The 17,903-nt window shown below is 39.9% G+C and overlaps 1 protein-coding gene across 1 annotated transcript in view; it reads left to right on the plus strand.

The window, feature by feature from the left end:
* Positions 1 to 17,903, plus strand: part of ADAMTS12 (ADAM metallopeptidase with thrombospondin type 1 motif 12) — a 176,879-nt gene that overhangs the window by 136,330 nt on the left and 22,646 nt on the right. Inside the window, 4 exon segments of the mRNA XM_019473630.1 lie at positions 101 to 345; positions 1,787 to 1,928; positions 9,949 to 10,075; positions 17,138 to 17,348. Coding sequence (XP_019329175.1) covers positions 101 to 345; positions 1,787 to 1,928; positions 9,949 to 10,075; positions 17,138 to 17,348 — 725 coding nt within the window.

The following is a 17,903-nucleotide window of genomic DNA, read 5'->3' on the forward strand; positions in this document are numbered from 1 at the left end:
GGGTTGACGGTTGGACTCGATGATCTTGGAGGTCTTTTCCAACCTCTATGATTCTATGATTCTATGTTGTTCACCTCCATGAACCTTTCTTGTCTCTTAGGATACGTTGATATTGGGCTAATTCCGAAAGGTGCGAGGGGAATCAAAGTCATGGAAGTTGCAGAAGCAGGAAATTTCCTTGCTGTGCGAAGCAAAGACCCAGAAAAATATTACCTGAATGGAGGCTTTATCATCCAGTGGAATGGTGAATACAAAGTGGCAGGCACGGTATTTCAGTATGACAGAACAGGGGATCTAGAAAATCTGACTGCTCCAGGACCCACCAATGAGTCAATATGGATTCAGGTAAATAGGAGGTCACTAGCAGAACCTGCTGGGTTTGGATGGCAGCAGAATGTGCTGGGGCTGTGAGAATTGAAGGGCACAGGTGAGAAAAACTCGTGGGTTGAGATAAAAACAGCTTAATAATTGAAATAAAATAATAATAATAATGTAATAATGATGATAATACACAAAGCAAGTGATGCACAGTGCAATTGCTCACCACCCGCCGACCGATGCCCAGCCAGTCCCCGAGCAGCGGCCCCCCCCATCTTTCCCCAGTTTATATACTGAGCATGACGTCACATGGTATGGAATGTCCCTTTGGCCAGTTTGGGTCAGCTGTCCTGGCTCTGCCCCCTCCCAGCTTCTTGTGCACCTCCAGCCTTCTCAGTCAGTAGAGCATGGAAAACTAAAAAGTCCTTGGCTAGTGTAAGCATTACCTAGCAACAACTAAAACATCACAAAAAGGGAACTGATGTTAGGCTGTGAACAGTGAGAGCTAGGGAAGGCTGACAGCAGTGACAGCTTACACTGAGCAAGAAAATACAGCATTAGATAGGTGGATTAATAGCTTATGGTAAGCGAAATGGATCCATTTAGCATCCACTGAGGTTGATCCTTTTTCTTTCTTTTATGTTGCTTTATAGATTCTAACTTAAATGTGAACAGCTTCTGTTAATTCTGTAAAAATAGTTTTAAATTGCCCCGTGTTCTCTGAATGTGTCTTTCTGGCTTGTTTGCCTGTGTATCCACCATGCAATTAAAACAAGTAATTAGGGGTTTGATGGGAGCCACTTTCACACTTTGAATGTCTGGTGAGAAGGCACATCTAACGGGTACTCAGTCTTCACTGTCAGTAACAAGGTGAAGGAAACAGTTAGGAGGAAGAGTAGAAGTTCATTGCTGAAGTCTTTTATCCCTTGATGATGTTTTCCTTTCCTCCCTCTCATCAGCCAAACAGTAAATTTCTTGAGTGGCTCTTCTCAATTGGAATTTTCCTTCTTAATCCAGAAACACTGAAAAATAATATTAAAGCAGTGTCTGAATAAAGCCTGTAATTTTCTGACCTATTGGTTGTTTTGTAACAGCTTTTTCAGAAAGGTAGGGAAATTATAATTTATAATGGTGATAGGCAATAGCTCTTAATCAGCAACACATTTGGCAGTGTCTTGGATGGACTTTGCATTGTCTTTTCTTACAGTTAATAGGATACCAATTATGCTGACCCATTTACTCCCACCTGTGCTTGCAAAAGTGCATGGCAAACAACTGTGTCTTAGATACACGTATGCCACTGTCGGTGCACAAATGGAAGTTTTGCCAGTCTGCTTTTCTGAACTCATAGTAGGCTCCAAAATGGGCTGCTTTAAACCTTGCTGATTCTTCTCTTTTCTTTTGAAAGCTTTGGGACAGTAGATGATTAAAATCATAAGTAATTAAATTAAACACACTATTTTTCCAGCTACTTTTTCAAGAAACTAACCCTGGAATCAAGTATGAATATACTGTACGTAAAGAAGAAAGTAATGAGAATGAGATTGGAGAGCCAGAGTATTTTTGGCAGTATGGAGACTGGACAGCCTGCAGTGTTACCTGTGGAAGAGGTAATTCCTCACTTCCTTTTTCTATTACTCTTTGTCTTCATTACTGGCAAATCTCATCTTTACCTTAAGTTATCCAGACAGTGTCCTCAAAGAGGTAAGGTTCTTTAATCTGCGTTTGGTGGGAAGTCAGATCCCATGGTTACAATAATGTATTTTGGCTTTAAAATAAAATGTTATTAAATCATTTAAGGCAAATAGGTTTCTATAACACCTGCCCTAAAATTCTTAACCTCTGTGAACCAAAATGAAAAACTACAGTTTCCTTTTTCTCATAATTTGCTGTCAATATTGTTCACAATAACCCTACTTCCCAGCAATACTAACTTATGACCTACTCTTGTTTCCCTACTGAGTCTTTCCAGTTATTGTAGTTTGTAGTTATGTTAACTACAAAAAATATTCTTAATTTCTGTCCTGCCTTGATAAACAACAATGCTTTTTGTGCATTTCTCAATAATTACTTTATTTAAATCAGTCTTGAGAACTTACATGTCTTTGCCACTCTCAGTACAATGGCTTGGGAACAGCTGCAGTTGTATTGTAGTTCTGTGCAGCATATTAAACCAGACAAGCAGAATGACACCATGAAGTAGGATCTAACAACAGGTCTAAAAGTTTGCCTTTGGTAACACACAGAAAACGCTAGCAGGAAAACTCTTTAAGGTAGTTAACAGATCGATGAGATGAAGATAATGCTTGCAATAAACCAATGATAATGATAAAAAGACTGAAGGTTTCTTTACGAAAGTAAAGGTTTTTATCCATCCTTTGCGGGAATAATTTTTAACTCGTAGTAGGCTCCGTTAGAGCCTACTTTCTTTCTCATAGATGAGAAAAATGTTGTGTGTGAAAGGAAGTCTGCACCTGGGGAGGAAGAGATTGCAGCCTTCTGTCTGAATTAGTGCCTGAGTTTCACTGGACAGAAGAAGAGTCCTGGAGATAGGATGGGAACCTTGTTCTTTGACCGTCTGTGTGAAAACTGTACAGAACAGCAGATCAATGTTACAGTCACTGGACAAACAACATGAAATAAGCCTTTTATCTTTCTAATGCTAGGGTATTGTCAGTGTTTTTGATATTTATTGTTTCTTTAACTACTTTCCAGAAGGAAAGAAAAAGATAAACAAATGTTGTAACAAATCCAGTTGGGAGTCCAGAAGCAGTGACGATTACAGGAGTAACAATTTTTTAATCTTTCCTGTCAGGGAAGACACTAAAACAATACATTTTCAGTGGTTTGAACAAAGGACATTGTATGGCCTTAATTTTAGAAGATTAAAAGAAGAATTTTAGAAGAATAGTGTAAATCACCCCATCCCAATAACATTCCTAAATTATAAAATATATTTTTATATATATAATGGACTTATTATACAGATGTTTATACATCCATATATGTTAGTTTGTGCAAAAATTTGTGTGGTTTGTTTTTTTGGGGGGGGGTTGAGATGAGTCGGCACAAAACAGCATGTGCTTTCTGGTTAGCAGAAAAAAAACCAAAAAAACCCCATTTTCTCAAAATAGGTACCCAAAACAATTGTTTTCCTTAATTGCATGCTGTATGTTTTAGTTCTGATACCTAGTTGTGAATAGTGTTTAACGTAACAATTGGCATGATAACAAAAAGAGGGGGGGGGAAGTGTTATTAGACTGTTTATTATGTTGTTTTGTTCCTGGCTAAAGAACTGTGTGACTTGGCTTTGACTTCTACCTGCCACATGGATTACTTAAATAGAGGACTGCAGGATATAGGGTTTTTTTCAGGTTTTATTTAATAGGTGGCTTCCCCTGTTTACTGTCTTTGGGCTCTTAATAAATATTTCTTGAGCTCATTGGCTTTTTCTTTACATAGGTGGAAATGATACGTTTCAGGCAAGATTGTGGACTTATTGACACGAGTTTGCAGGGGAACCAAGAGGTGCATTACAGTTCAAAAAGGGCACAGAAACCTTCCCAGTTCTCTGCATTCCTTCATGGACAGGAGAAAAGACATAAATAGACTCTTGGCTCTCTTTCCTCGTACATACATTTATATAAATGCATACATTTATAAAAGTAACTGAACAGGTCTAAAGGAGGATGTAATCTGGTAATATATGACGCAGTAAGGGTATTGTCGCTTACTCCCTGCCGAGAAAAAAGGGAAAGCCTGGCACAGAGCTTCAATGCATCACTTGAACCAGGGGAGCTCTGATATTACAGTCTGTCTGCAGTTTTCTGCAGGTACCCTATGCTTTATCTGGTTGTGCTCTGCGCTGTCTGAATGTGGACCAGCTGTGCTGTTGTCATATTAGCTCGGCACTGAATCTGAGCTAGCTGGCCCTCCTAAGCACCACACTGGTGCAGTAATATAGCAGGTTTATGCCTGGGTGATCGGAGCACAACCACATCAGCAAAAATACCTGGAGCTTTGCTGCATAAAAAAAAAGGCGTAGCAGCAGGGAAGGTGTATTTGGAAAATGTTAGCTCTCCATCATTATGGAAATTTGGAAACTCTAAAGTCTTGCTACATTTAGCAGGGAATATGGGCATGGTAGTGATTGTTGACCTAGAACCAGAAAGTCTCACACGGTTACGCATTATTGTGGTTTGATGCCCCCGAGTTCAGTTCAGGACCAGGAGGCAGAACAAAGGCAGAACTGAATGTTCCCAATGTTGCTGGATTAAGCAACATCCTTCTCTGACTTCCACAGAACTTCCTTCAGGCTTTGAATGATGAGATTGATTTTATCTGAACATACACTCTGTTTAGATTCAGAATTTATTGCCATTGGCAGTAACAGACCTGTTGTGCCAAATGTCAGGCATTTGAAGAGTTTTGAAGGGTTTGTAAGATAAAGATGAAGTAGGCAAGATCATCTTCTGCTATCGGTGTGCTGCGTGACAAGTATTACGGAAGACAAGCCTACAGTGGGGGTCAAGGAGATAAGAAAAGTTGCATTCGTTTAGACTAAAGGTAGTAATAAAATAACCTTCAAGGAATTTTGCAGTTATCATTTGGTAAATAATAAACCAATAGTTTTTCAGGATAAAAGGAAGGGCCAAGAAAAGTGAACTATTGAACTAACTTTGATAGCTACAGCCAGTAGGAGAAATTTATCCTTACCTAGAATTTTGTTCTCTTGGCAAACCTGGACCTGCCTAAAGATTTGGCATAAGGCCTCTCATCACAACTGGTCAATACAGTAGCAGTAAATCCAAGGGCACTTTGGCCTTTTGTAGCCACTGAAATCAGGACAATGCAAACAAATACTTTCTAGAGCCAAGAGAGTGAAGCTGAGTTAGGGAGTGATAAATAGGGCTACAGGCATGGGAATGGGCTGATGCAGGAAAGCCTTATCTGTCCTAAGAGAAAAAATACAGGTTTAGCCCTATGATACGGTTCCTTATCCAAGGGAAATGTACCTGCAAAAAGTCCCAATGATGAATAATGTCTTTGACAGTGAAGCTGTCGCTTCTCAGAATTAAACCAGGGCAGCTCCCTAAAGATATTTTCCAAAAGAGTCTTGGCCTCAAGGTAGCACCATGCCATGCCCTGACCCATATCCTTCCCCAACTCCATTGCAACTGAGAAAGAGAAGACACAAATGTGCTCATGTTTTCCTTCATTTCCTTCATGTGCCCCTGCCTTTTGTAGTCTCAAAGAGTGGGTCTGGCCAGTCTACAATAACACCATTTAACAGGGAAAAAGTATTGTCTGAAAAATCAATGTTTTCTGTAGCAAACACACCTAATACTGCATGCAGGGAAAAGGAGAACACATTGCAATACCTGATACCCATTTGCAATGTAGAAAATAGTTCAGTAATTACATTGCAATCTATTTCATGGCAAACAAATGCTGAAGGGGATAATTTATAGTAAAAATGATAAGCCTTGCTCTGTCCTCACTGCAGGGCAGTTTGCCTCTCTGCCTGCCATTTGCTTTATGCAGAAAGGAATTGCTTTGCAGTCAGCGTGTGCACACCGGACAGTGTCCTGCAGAATGCTACAGCCTCTGGCCAAGGGCCTGTCCCTCCAGAGCCTGCTGTCAAGACAACATGTAAAGCCCTTAAGCTTTTTTATAGGAAGATTACTACCCATTATTCTTTCTTTAAATAATGGTCAATTAGAAATTACAAGTATAAATCCTTCATCCTTGTCTAAAGGCTTTAATAATCATGTTTCTTAGAACTAGCTTTGAGTGGCATTGAATGTTCAAGAAGCAAAGCGCAGCGCAGCTGCAACTAAAGGAGAATATTAGGCAACCTCAACAATTTGCTTCTCCATAGATAACATCAGTAATTGGCAAATTCTCAAAGCTTTGCAAAAGGACTTAACTGTAAGATTCATTTGGGGGTTAATTGTTATGTACCCTCTAAATTCTTCACAACTGTTATGAGGGCTACTTTGCAAAATTACCTCCAGGTGTTCCTCAACTGAAAAGTAGTACTAAACTTGTAGCATTGATTTTAGAAAGCAAAAGTCACTGTATTTTCTTTCGCTATTATGGGTCTAAGTTTTATAACACCGAGAATGTAAAGGTTGGCTCTTGTATTGTGTACATAACTTGTGCATGCACTGAATATAGTTTGTTCATTCAAATACCAAAGTGAACTCCTTGCAGAGTATCTGATTTGATGCACAGCTGTGACAATTACATGTTCAAATTAGTTTTACAATCAAATATGCTCTTTTGCATACCCATTTTGTATGTTTGCTTCTGGTTCCTTCATTTCTGTTGTTCTCAGCCTTAATTTTGCCCAAACTAAGGGCTATGCAGCCAACAGATTTCTAATCTCTGTTTCAAAAATGTTCCACAACTAAATGACTTTAAAGGGGCACCTTTTTTTGCAAACTAAGCGAGAAATCAGGAGCTGAGTGTGTCAACCTCCCATCTAAAAAGTCCTGCATTAGGGATGAAGTGGCACAGAGAGGTAGAAGCAATCTCAGAGCAGATTTAGTGAAATCAAGACCATTGTTTGATCTGACTGTTGTCATTCTTGGTTTCTCTGGTTTTTTTCCAGAAATATTTGTAGGGTTTTTTTCACAGAGTTGAGATGGTACACTTCTGTGTAAAGAAACATGGGTGTGGGAAGGGCTACGGTGCAATGAGTGCTGAGGCGAGCAGAAAGGAATGGGATATTCCCACTCCAGCAGAAAAAGCAAGATCTTTGCAGTGGGACTACGAACACAGAGACAATGTCCTGATGAATACAGCCAGCACCTTTGTGCATGCAAAACATTTGTCAGCATGGACTAGTTAGCACTGAGGTCAGAGAGAAGTAAAAGAGGTGAAGGAAGGAAAACAGCTACCCTCTCAGAGCCTTATAGAAATAGCGTTTAGGTTTCCAATTTTACTGAGTTTTTAAGTATATTTAGAATTTTTAATCTGTGACTTAAATAGGATATTACACATTTAAGTTATGTAACTGTGTAAATGTTTGGTACGGCAGGGTCACCGTCAGGTGACTAGTTTTCTACTTTTGCAATGTTTTCTAGTTCGACTTGCTCAAGCTGAAAAAAACAACTGTTTCATTATGTCATTATATCTATACCTACACATATATATGTATGTCAATATATGCATATAGGATTCCTTCCAACTTTGGAACTGAACTATACACAGTCATGATAAAAAACTGTGCATTTATGGCTTCTTTAAATCTATACCTGCATCCCAGAACTTTCCAGATTTTGAAACTACAGTGAGAGTTCAGATAACTTCCATGATAAAAATGGTTTGTGTGAATAAATTAGTTTATTGATGCCAGTGATCAGCAAATGTTTTATGAGAATGTACAGCCTCGAAACAAAACTTTTGCAAAGGTTTATAGTGCTTTTAAAGTGAATTACAGCAGCTGAAATGACACTAAAAATTTATCAAAGCAAAAGAGTTCTTCTCTCACTTGCATTTGTAATGGCAACATACCATGATTTTAAAAGGGACAGAAACATATTTCTGTTAACTGCTTTGTTTACAACTAGCAGGAAGGTTGCTAACTATTCCAGTTACATTTTTCATAGCATAAAACAAAGGACTGCTCACTGGGAGTCCTGCACTGAACCAAAAAGCTTTCTGCTGCTTGAAGTCCCCTAGGGACAGGAGAGAGCCACATCCAGCCACGCTGCAGTCATGCAGCTCTCCACACCAGGTACCCTGGAGCTTGAATGCCTCAGTGAAGAGCATTATTGGGAGCACAGGGCTGCAGTCCCTTAATCCTCCCGTCTAGGTGAAACTAATCCTAGCTGATTCTAGCAAATCAACCTTCATGTACGACTGGAGAAGACTCAGTCATCAAATCCTGTGCTGTTGCCAGTAATTGTCTTACATGTCTCAGTCGCAAGTCTGAAAGTACTCTAAAAGCTATAGCATTTCCTCACAGTGTCACAGACCTGATGTCTTAAGGTGCTATAAAAATAAAATACAGGTTTCCATCTGCTTCTATGGAATGACCCAAATATGCATAGAAACTTTTTAATTTCCTTGTGTTGTGGAGGCCTTTTTCAGTAATATCTGACCACAACCTCCCCTTCACACATGTGGTCCATGCCCAGTTTTCCCACCAAAAGTTACCTCTGTTGCTAGCTTTGGATTTCCTAGTATCAGAGTTGGTATTCTGTCTTTTCTGTATTTATTTTTATAAGCAGACTGTTAAATTTTGGAGAGGAAAAAAAATTTGAATGCTGTGAAATTACTTAAAGCAAGATAACCATAAGGTTAGCATGAAATTTTTGGAAATATGTCTTAATTGCTGTATATGGGGACATTGCTGTATAGAGGAACATAAGTACATGTTGTATAGAGTAATATCTTTGTATTTCCCAAGTATTATTATCTATGGATTACTGTTCTTATCTTCCAGATATTTTCCCACACTAGTTATTAGGAAGTGTGAGGCAAGGAAAAGCTTGATTCCTAAACAGTCTGCAAAATAGCCTAACACTTATCCCTGACACCATAGTAACAGTGCTGTTAGGCCCTTTGCTTTCCAGGAGAAGGATAAAAGTCACAGAGATACAGTGACCTACTGTCTGCATATTAATTGCTGTGAATTAATAGCACAGTTAATTTAACGAGAGTTAATAAACAAGTTTCTTCAGTCGTCTCAGTCCTTGGGATTTGTTTGGGCCTAATGCCACTATTTTAATGCCTCTATACCAGTCTAGCTACAACCTTTCAAACTGTAATATTGCAATACCTTTTTTTACACTGGGTTTGCAGCACAGGACCTACCTCAAATTATTGCAAAACTGTGTGGAAGGCAGGCCCCTGGAAACTGGCTTTGTTTAGATTTGCACTAGGGTAATGCAGTGTTTTGGTTCATGTTTCTTTCTGTTAAATGCATGGCAGTTTTTGTAAGTGGAACTGTTAGGAAATAACCCAAATTGTATGTATGGGATGTCTGTGTGTCTTGTCATTACTGTGCTTTGCCTCTTGTGATGAGTGCTGTGTACTAGTTATTTAGAAAACATAAGATTTTCTCCCTCGTATTATGGCATCATCATTTTTGGTCAAGATTTGTATTAAAACTTCTCAAAAGTTAAATTCAGCATTAAGAGTCACAGGGTTATAGTTTTGCTGATATACTCCAGTTTGTATTCTGCTTAAACAGCCTTCTCAGAAGTACAAAGAAAAGGTCAGCAAAAACACCCTTGCTGTGAATAGCCTGATGCTGCTGAGTTGCCTCTTATCTGTGAGTAATCCAAGAACCATTCATAGCCCTTTAAACCTGCTTCAGGGCCTGCAGGAGCCCTTCCTGAGGCTGACAACTAAATTGAGATTAAGGAAAGTGCTTTCTAATGTGTTCCTTGAGCTATCTGATCCAAAAGAGCTCTGCTTAATACCTTTTCAGCTTGATTAAAGGATGCTCATACCTGACTTAGCCCAGACGTTCAGCAGAACTGACTTTCATAGCTGTTACTGTATTCTGGGATGTGGAGTATGACCAGTGTGTACTCCCCATGCTAGAGGATTTCTACAGCTCATCCCCAGCCTAAATGGATTACTGTTAACTTTTTTTGTGTCTTTGTCTCGCAGGGGTGCAGCGCCAGATTGCCCACTGCATGCGGAAGGGAAGCGGAGCGATCAAAAACTCCTTCTGTGACCCAGCAACGCAGCCAAACGGGCGACAAAAGAAATGTTATGAAAAGGACTGTCCACCCAGGTAACAGATACTGGGAGGGCTCTGGTAATGCTAAATAGCAGCCTTATTCAAAGGAAAATGTTGTTTCTAATACCAGATTAGCATGGCATCTACGGCCTGCCACGGTGAGAGCTCCAAAGCATTTCGGAGCAAGGTGGCAGAAACCTGGTAATGGATTAGGAGTGAGCTGCCCTAAGAAGTTTCTAATGCAAGTTTCTGAGCGGTCTGTGCTGGGAATGGTAGAGATTGCTCTCTCATCTGTATAGATACTCTTTTTGTTCAGTTGAGACGCAGGTGTGCCTGAAAACCATATACATTCTTATGTGTTTTAAAAATCCTATTCCTGTCTTAGCTCAAGTGATAATGTATTACTGTGTGTTCTGAAAACTAACTTGCAGAGAAGTTTTTTTAAGCCTTCTGATGCTGTTTTTCATTATTTTTTGATATTCCTTTGTCCTTTTTGTGAGGGAGGATGAGTGGAAATGCCCACTTCTATAATTATTATACCTTCTTCATAACACTTATTATTTGGCATCCTTTTATCATGTCTCTTCTTATTTTTTCCTTTCAGCGCAGTGCAGCATTCTTCATTCTGTGATCATATGTGAATAATTTTTTCCATTCCCATAACATCATTTTAATTCTTCTCCATCTCTGTTGTTTCTGTTCTACCATGTTAGAGAGTAGGGTAAGGAAGACTAACCACAGCAAACATTCCAAGTGACAGCAGAACTGTGGGCTTGTAAAATACAAACAGGTTTGCTGGAAGGGATCAATATTGGTTTTAGTTTCATGCTTTAGGTACTGGAACATTTTGCTTTTGTCTTTCATTGTCTTCGGAAATTGTTTATCATGCTGTTCACAATGGTATACCAGTCTTTCCCTAGTAATTCTAGTTAAATCAGAATCAAATCAAAGTCATTACAATGATTCCCTTAAAGCGTATCGCGTTACATTTGCCAGCAGTGAATTTCGTGAAGCTTTAATGTAAAAGATTCTCCATGGCTGTTGGTTTTATTAGTTGTTTCCAAGTATCTTCACAACAGTATATGATGCCTCCTCTGGGAATTACATCTTTGTGCTTACAGCCTCTGTAAATGACTGTTAAAAGTATAAACTACCAGCGTTTCATAATTCTTTGTAGATTGCTAGGAAATCAATTGACAGTAGATCAAACTTATTAATTAGCTGACTAGTTAAGAGCTGAGGCTACCCATATACGTGGTATAAACTGTGCTATTTATTCCAAAGTTCCAAACGAGCTCAATTTATCCCATTTGTTCTAAGTGACTGCATTATTCAGACCTGCTCTTGAAAGTGAGGAGCAGAATATGTCCCTTGTTGGGCAGATTGTAGAATTATATGACATGTGAACCGAGCTCTTCTGCAGGCTAGGCAGGAAAGCTCTCATATGCTGCCAGCCAGAGTGATGCTTCTCAAGCTCGTTCTGCACTGCAGAGGAAAGCACTAGTTATCCTTCTGAGGACAGCAAAATACTGACAAAATGCAGTGCAGGAAACCCATACGTATTTAGTTCTAGAGTCATGTTGTGTATTTATTTTTCTCTTAATAACAGAAGAGTGACTGTAGTAGTTTGACCAAAGGTCTATCTAAGTCCCTGTTCTGACTCCCAGCAGAGTCTACATGCCTAAGGAAGAGTAAAGACAAGACAAGCATAAATTGTATCTCCAGCTTCCAACTAGTTTTATTTCAAGGCATTTCCAGAGGTTTTTATGGCTTCATCAGTAACCTCCAATGGACCCGAGTACTTGTCCAGCCTCCCTCTGCAACCTTGTAAAACTTCTATCATATACAACTTCCTCTGCAAGAAGTTCCACAGCTTTTATGCCTACTGTGTGAAGCATCACTTCATTTTAATTATTCTGAACCTGGCTCTCACTAGTTTCTGTTGGTGGTCCTGAGTTGTTCTGTTGGAAAAGATGGCAGTAAAGAATGAATTCTTATCCACCCTTCCCAAGCCCTTCATTTTGTAGATCTGGTCTCTGTTCCAGGCTGTAGTCCCAGCATGGCATTTAGTTGGTATTTACTTTCCATGGCATATATTAGATGGCCTCTAATCCAGACAGATGGTTACACATCTTCATCTGAAATGCAAGACACCACTTAGTGCAGTTTGGTGGTTTGTTGGTTCTAAAGAAAATCTGAATTTGTAGGAAGGAGTGACTGTCCCATATGGCATGATACAGGATAACTGAGAGTTCATGTGAAGCTGCCGAAGACCAAGTCTTCTGTAGAGAGATGGCTAAATTCTGCGCTAGATTTGAGGACAGTGCTGTTAAACACAACACTGCAGGGGACCTTTGGTTAGTGCTGCAGCCACAGGACTGAAACTGTTAGATGATCTCGCGCTTCCCAACAGTGAAACAGTTTCTTTATCGAGACATCCTATCTAAAACAAGAAGGATGTTCTCTTGCATAGCCCTCCCTCCTATGATCTGCTAAATCCCACTGATGGAAAACATGCTACCATGAAACTAGCTACTAGATCACTAAATCAGAATTAGATAATATATCAAGCAGTAGCTACAGTCAAAGAGTAACATTACTACAATGTTTGTGACTCTCACAAACCAGATCTTATCTCATTAATCCATTTCAGGAAGTTAATTATAAACCATTTCAATGACAGGCTTCTGAGAAGTCCAAGTCTTAACATTCTTGTTTGTTAGCTGATTTGGTCTACATTTGTTTTTCCCACACTTTCTACTAAAAGAATCCAGAGCAAAACAAATAAAATACTTAAAAAGTTGCAATACATGTATGCCGCATGTTGACTCAGAACAAAATAAAGATGGCTGAACAGCTGAGAGTTAAAACGTCATACAACTGCTCATGTAAAACTTGAGTGATCTTGCTTAGCAGGAGTGCAATGAGACTGTAGCATAAATGCATGCTTTTTTCCACATTATGCTATGGAATATGGTTTCCAGTTATATGTTTCTTTGGTAGGCAGGTATTTAGCTCCACAGGTGTTAATGATAAAAATCAATAGATACTACTTGAAGAAAAAGAGTGAGATTTTAACTACTTATAGTGTTGTGAATAAAAGTTTTGCTCTCCCCTGTAAAGAAAATTGCCTGGAGCCTTTTTAACCTGACTACCCACTTGAAAAGAATAACCATAAATAGATTATTTTACAAGTACTTGGGATCTTCTGCTTTTTATCTGCTGTTACTGTATTGTCCTGCTTCCAGACTGCTTTGTAGACTCCAACAGCATAATAAGAATAGGAAATCTTGTTTCTATTATAATACACAGAGTGAAAATCAGTGCCCTGTTGGTATCTGCTGTGCCTGATGCTATACAAATACATCGTGAAAGAAGACAGTCTTTCTTTAGGTGTGACACAATATGGTGGGAGGGAACATTCAGTCCTATAGGCATGAATATAGCAAACATTGGTTCTAAAATCCCGTGCTACTACTTTTTCAGCAGGATCCACACCTCATTCAGCACACATCATCTAGGTATAGATGAGGATTGTATAATGGACAAGGCTGTTGGGCCCCACCTTAATTGTTATAGACCTTGGAAACTCAGTGTGGGAGGAAAAGTGATAGGTCTTATTTAAGGCAGCTGAATGCCACCTGAGACAACCAGATTTTCTCCCCGCCTCTGTCCCAGGCTGGATTGCAGAAAAGCTGAGCACTCACAGCTGCAGCTGAGAACTAACTGAGGTTGTGCTTTCCCCATACAGACTGCTCTCTATTTTGACAGCCTTAGGAAAATTAGTGCTCACACAAATTAATTACCCAAATCATACATTTTGCTTGTTTGTTTGTTACCACAGTCTTTCCATGCCATGCCTGCCTGTGGAGATAAGACAGTCTTGTCACTTTGCAGGGACCAGGTGATTCATTAATATTTAAGAACCACTCAGTTGCTGTAGTTGTAAATGCCATCAGAAACCAGAGGTAGGAACAAGTATTGGACGGTGACTCCCATCAGGCTTCAGTTTCCACCAACTTGTCCCAGTCTCTCACCACAATCAACACAGCTACCTACTAGTTTTCTTCCCCATATCCTTTTCTTTGCCAACCATCTCTCTGTATGTGTGATCTAAAGAAAGCCTTGTTTATAACCTGCCCAAAGCTAAGTCTGTCTGGCAGTGCCCTCCACTCTTTAGCTTGCAGCTGGGAGGTCCAACAGCTTGGTCATTTCAACTTAGAAGTTGCATGTTTGGATCTCAGATTGCTGTGTCAATTCTGGATGTGTGCTCAGCAGTCACCTCCAGTTTTGGTTATGGCTCTGCAGTGTGAGGAGACAGCAGAAGCTCCAAGTTAAATAGAGTTTGGCAAAGCAGTCACTCGGGTGCTGCTCCCTTCTGTGTGGTCCAGGACCTGCTTTGGGGCATCCTGTACCAGAACAGACAAATGGATGGCAGATACTCTGCTGTCCTTGCTTGGCCTTTCTTCCCCTGTGGCTGGGACACCGCAGTTCGGAAGTCCTCAGTGGGGACCATAAAGAGGCAAGAGTGCATGTGCTTCCATGTTAATTTTCTCATGCATGAGTGTTTAAGGCACATGCATGTACCTTAGAATGGAAATAGGAAAATGCACCATCAAAAACTTCAGCTACTGATACGAATAAACTTTCAGTCAGAGCAAGTTTTCTGAATTGTGTGATAAACACGGTGCCGGGCAATTAATGACTTGGCTCACCTGTACTCTCTGTTACCTGCACTGAATGAGGAAGAACGCTATAGAAAAAGTTACGTGACTAAATGTAATTTAAGATTGACCATGAAGGTGCAATAGGATAAAATCTTAATTCTGGGATTTCCTAACTTGGAGCACCTTACTTTTTTCCATGACTTTTTAAAAATGTTTTGCATGCAATAGCTAATCACGCACCATTACTGCTGATCAAGACAGGTTCTGTAGTAAGTTCTCATAATTTATTGCTAGGAGTTAGGTATTTAAACCTGCAAACTACTGGTTTAAAAACTCAGAGCCATTTGAAAACAGTGAGGGAAGAGATGTCAGCTTAGCATGTCTGTAGCTTGAAGTATGTGATCTGGTTCCATTAAAATTAATAGGGCAATTCACATACTTCAAGTTGCATTTGTGCTGAAGTGTCAGCAATTTATAAGATACTAGAGATGATAAAATTGTAAAGATGATGCAAGAGATTAAAACAACCCTGAAATGTCTTGATTCAGGTTGCGATATATTTTTCTCTTTTTTTATTGCTGTGTTCCACTGAGGTGCACTTGCTTTTTCTCTTTAACCACTTGTTAGTTTTCCATTGTTGTTTGCAGAAGCCTGGAAGAGCAAGAAACAATCCAAAGAAAGGCAGGAGAAGGAGAAAAATAATTTATTCTTTTAGTACAACAATGTGCAGAGGCCTTGCACAGGGCTGTAGTGGCAATGGGCTGCATTCTAGAGCATGTATCAAAACAGTCTGTGCTCCAAAGAGCTTCTAGGGTAATTTAAAAGGAAATGTGGTATGTATACATAACTAAAGAGAGGAAGGTAGGTGTAGGTGCCCCAGAGAAGACCAGATAGTTGCACAAATGAGCTGTGTGCATAGCTTGATTGCTCTTTTTTTTTTTTTTTTTAAATGATTAGGAATAGATATCAGGGCCTTCCACATCAGTGACAACTCATTTGCAACTGAAGAATAAATTAATCAGGAAACAGAGAAGGAACATGGAAACTACAGAGGAAAGGGGAGGGGTATTGTCAGCAAACTGAAGAAGCCAGAAATGCAGTAAGATGGGAGACAAAGCAAGGGGCAAAAACTTAAAAAACTGGACATTGAACTTTGATGTATTTATCAGAATGGGATTATTTTGCTCCAAGATCACTGACCTTAAAAGGAAAAAAATATAATAGAATGGTGTTGGTTGTAAGCCAAAACCAATTTTTTCCACCTAGAAGGGTGTTTTCTAAATATATCCCTGTAAGGCTTTGTCACGACCTACTTCAAAACTCAGGAACAAGTATTATTGTCTAGGAGCTTTTGTGGGTTGGAGTTCACAGCTGGGCCATATTTTTTATACAGCAGCTTGGAGCTATGTTCCTGCCAAGGGCACACTAAACTGGAAGGAAAAAGACGTCTGGTTTTGTTTTTTTTTTTGAAAAAAGTATAAAGGTAAATCTTTAGGCAAATGTGACAGTTGATGCCAGTGCTTCTCAAATAGTAGAAACCCAGAAGTTTTTCCCCTCCTTTCTTATCATGGAAGGCAGGTATGCAGATATTTGATCCACTGTGGGTCAGCATGAGAAGAAATAGGTGGATGAAGCTGGAGAAAGGCTAAGGTAAACCAAATATAAAGGGGACGGCTCCTGTCAATAAGGTGTTTTGCAGTGGAAAATACTGCACTAGTGGAAACATTTATCTTTCATTTGGTGGAACATTGCATAGCACGCTACGGAAGACCATCTTTAATCAGGAGAGAGACTCATAAGGGGCTCATTTTTACTTCGTGAAGGAACAAAGTACAGAAAAGTCCAGCCTAGTGCAGGCCCAGAGACTAGGCCCAGAGGTACAGCACTGCAGGGCACTGGTCCCACGTGGGTGCACACAGCATAGCTCTGACTAGCCTGTTTTTGGGGGTTGTGTGCCTTGCTGCTTCCCCTTCTGGAGGTAACGCAGGGCTAGTCTGAGCGCTTGTGCAGTACTGGCTGCATAGACATGTGTGAGGGGACCTTCTCCACCTCTGTACTGTCATTACAGACTCTCCGGTGATTCTCATTTGTTAACTCTTTCTGTACTGACGTAGCAATAAGCAGACAAACAATAGGATAAATAGATTACTAAACTTGCTAGCAGTTTTTCAAATTTGGATTTGAAAGACGATCTACTCAGTGGATTCTCTCACATTGTAGAAACATAATACTTGGAGCCTACTGCTGTCTGGGAATCAGCATCTTTCCGTGACTGGCTGGTGCTGGAGCACAGGGCAGATGGGAAAACTTGAGTGATCTGGACTTAATATGAAAAGCATATATCTGAACCCAGAATTTAAATTACTGGTTCTTTTTCTTGTAGTCTCTGACCTTTTAATGTGCTTGTGATGGATTGTTTTCTGATGGTTCTTACCCCCCTGGCTTTCAGATGGTGGGCAGGAGAATGGCAGAAATGTTCAACCACGTGTGGCCCAACAGGCCAGAAGAAGCGAACTGTTCTTTGCATCCAGACGGTGGGATCTGATGAGCAGGCGCTGGCTGTCACAGAGTGCCAGCACCTGCTTAAACCAAAGACCCAACTGTCATGCAACAGAGATGTCTTGTGCCCGTCTGACTGGACAGTGAGCAACTGGACTGAGGTAAATTCATGCCAACTAATATTGAACATTTTTTTCAAAATTACTTATTACAGTCAGCAGAGAGGACCAATGACCTGCTTTTTTCCCTTTTTTAAATTTTTTTTTTTATTAACATGTCTTCACAAATCCTTTGTGCAGAAGAAGAAAAGCTGCCCTGCTTGCTAAAGACCTAAGCAGGTGTTGCGTGTTAACTGTTTCTAGGGGTTTGGCTTGCTGAGCTTTTGGGACTGTAGAACAGAGTGTGCTTGCGTGCTAAAAATCTGAGTAATACTCATTACTGCTGTGGACCAGATGGGGGGAGGCTCTGTGTCATGTCTGTAGGCCTACAAAGAAGCATTTTTACATTCTTTACATTCATATCTCTTGCATTCATAACTCTGCTGTTTTTGCCACAGCATGCAAGCTTTTTACTTCTAGTATTAATCGGAAGCCCTAACAAACACTAGAATAACTGTGTATCCTTCAAGAGTTAATTAAATATTGTGCAGTTGTTTCACTGGCAGCTGATGAACTGCAGAATGTGAGGTCATCAAAATGATGACTGCAGTATACTAA

Source organism: Aptenodytes forsteri, unplaced genomic scaffold (genome assembly GCF_000699145.1).
Source record: "Aptenodytes forsteri isolate BGI_AS27 unplaced genomic scaffold, ASM69914v1 Scaffold120, whole genome shotgun sequence".
NCBI lineage: Eukaryota > Metazoa > Chordata > Aves > Sphenisciformes > Spheniscidae > Aptenodytes > Aptenodytes forsteri.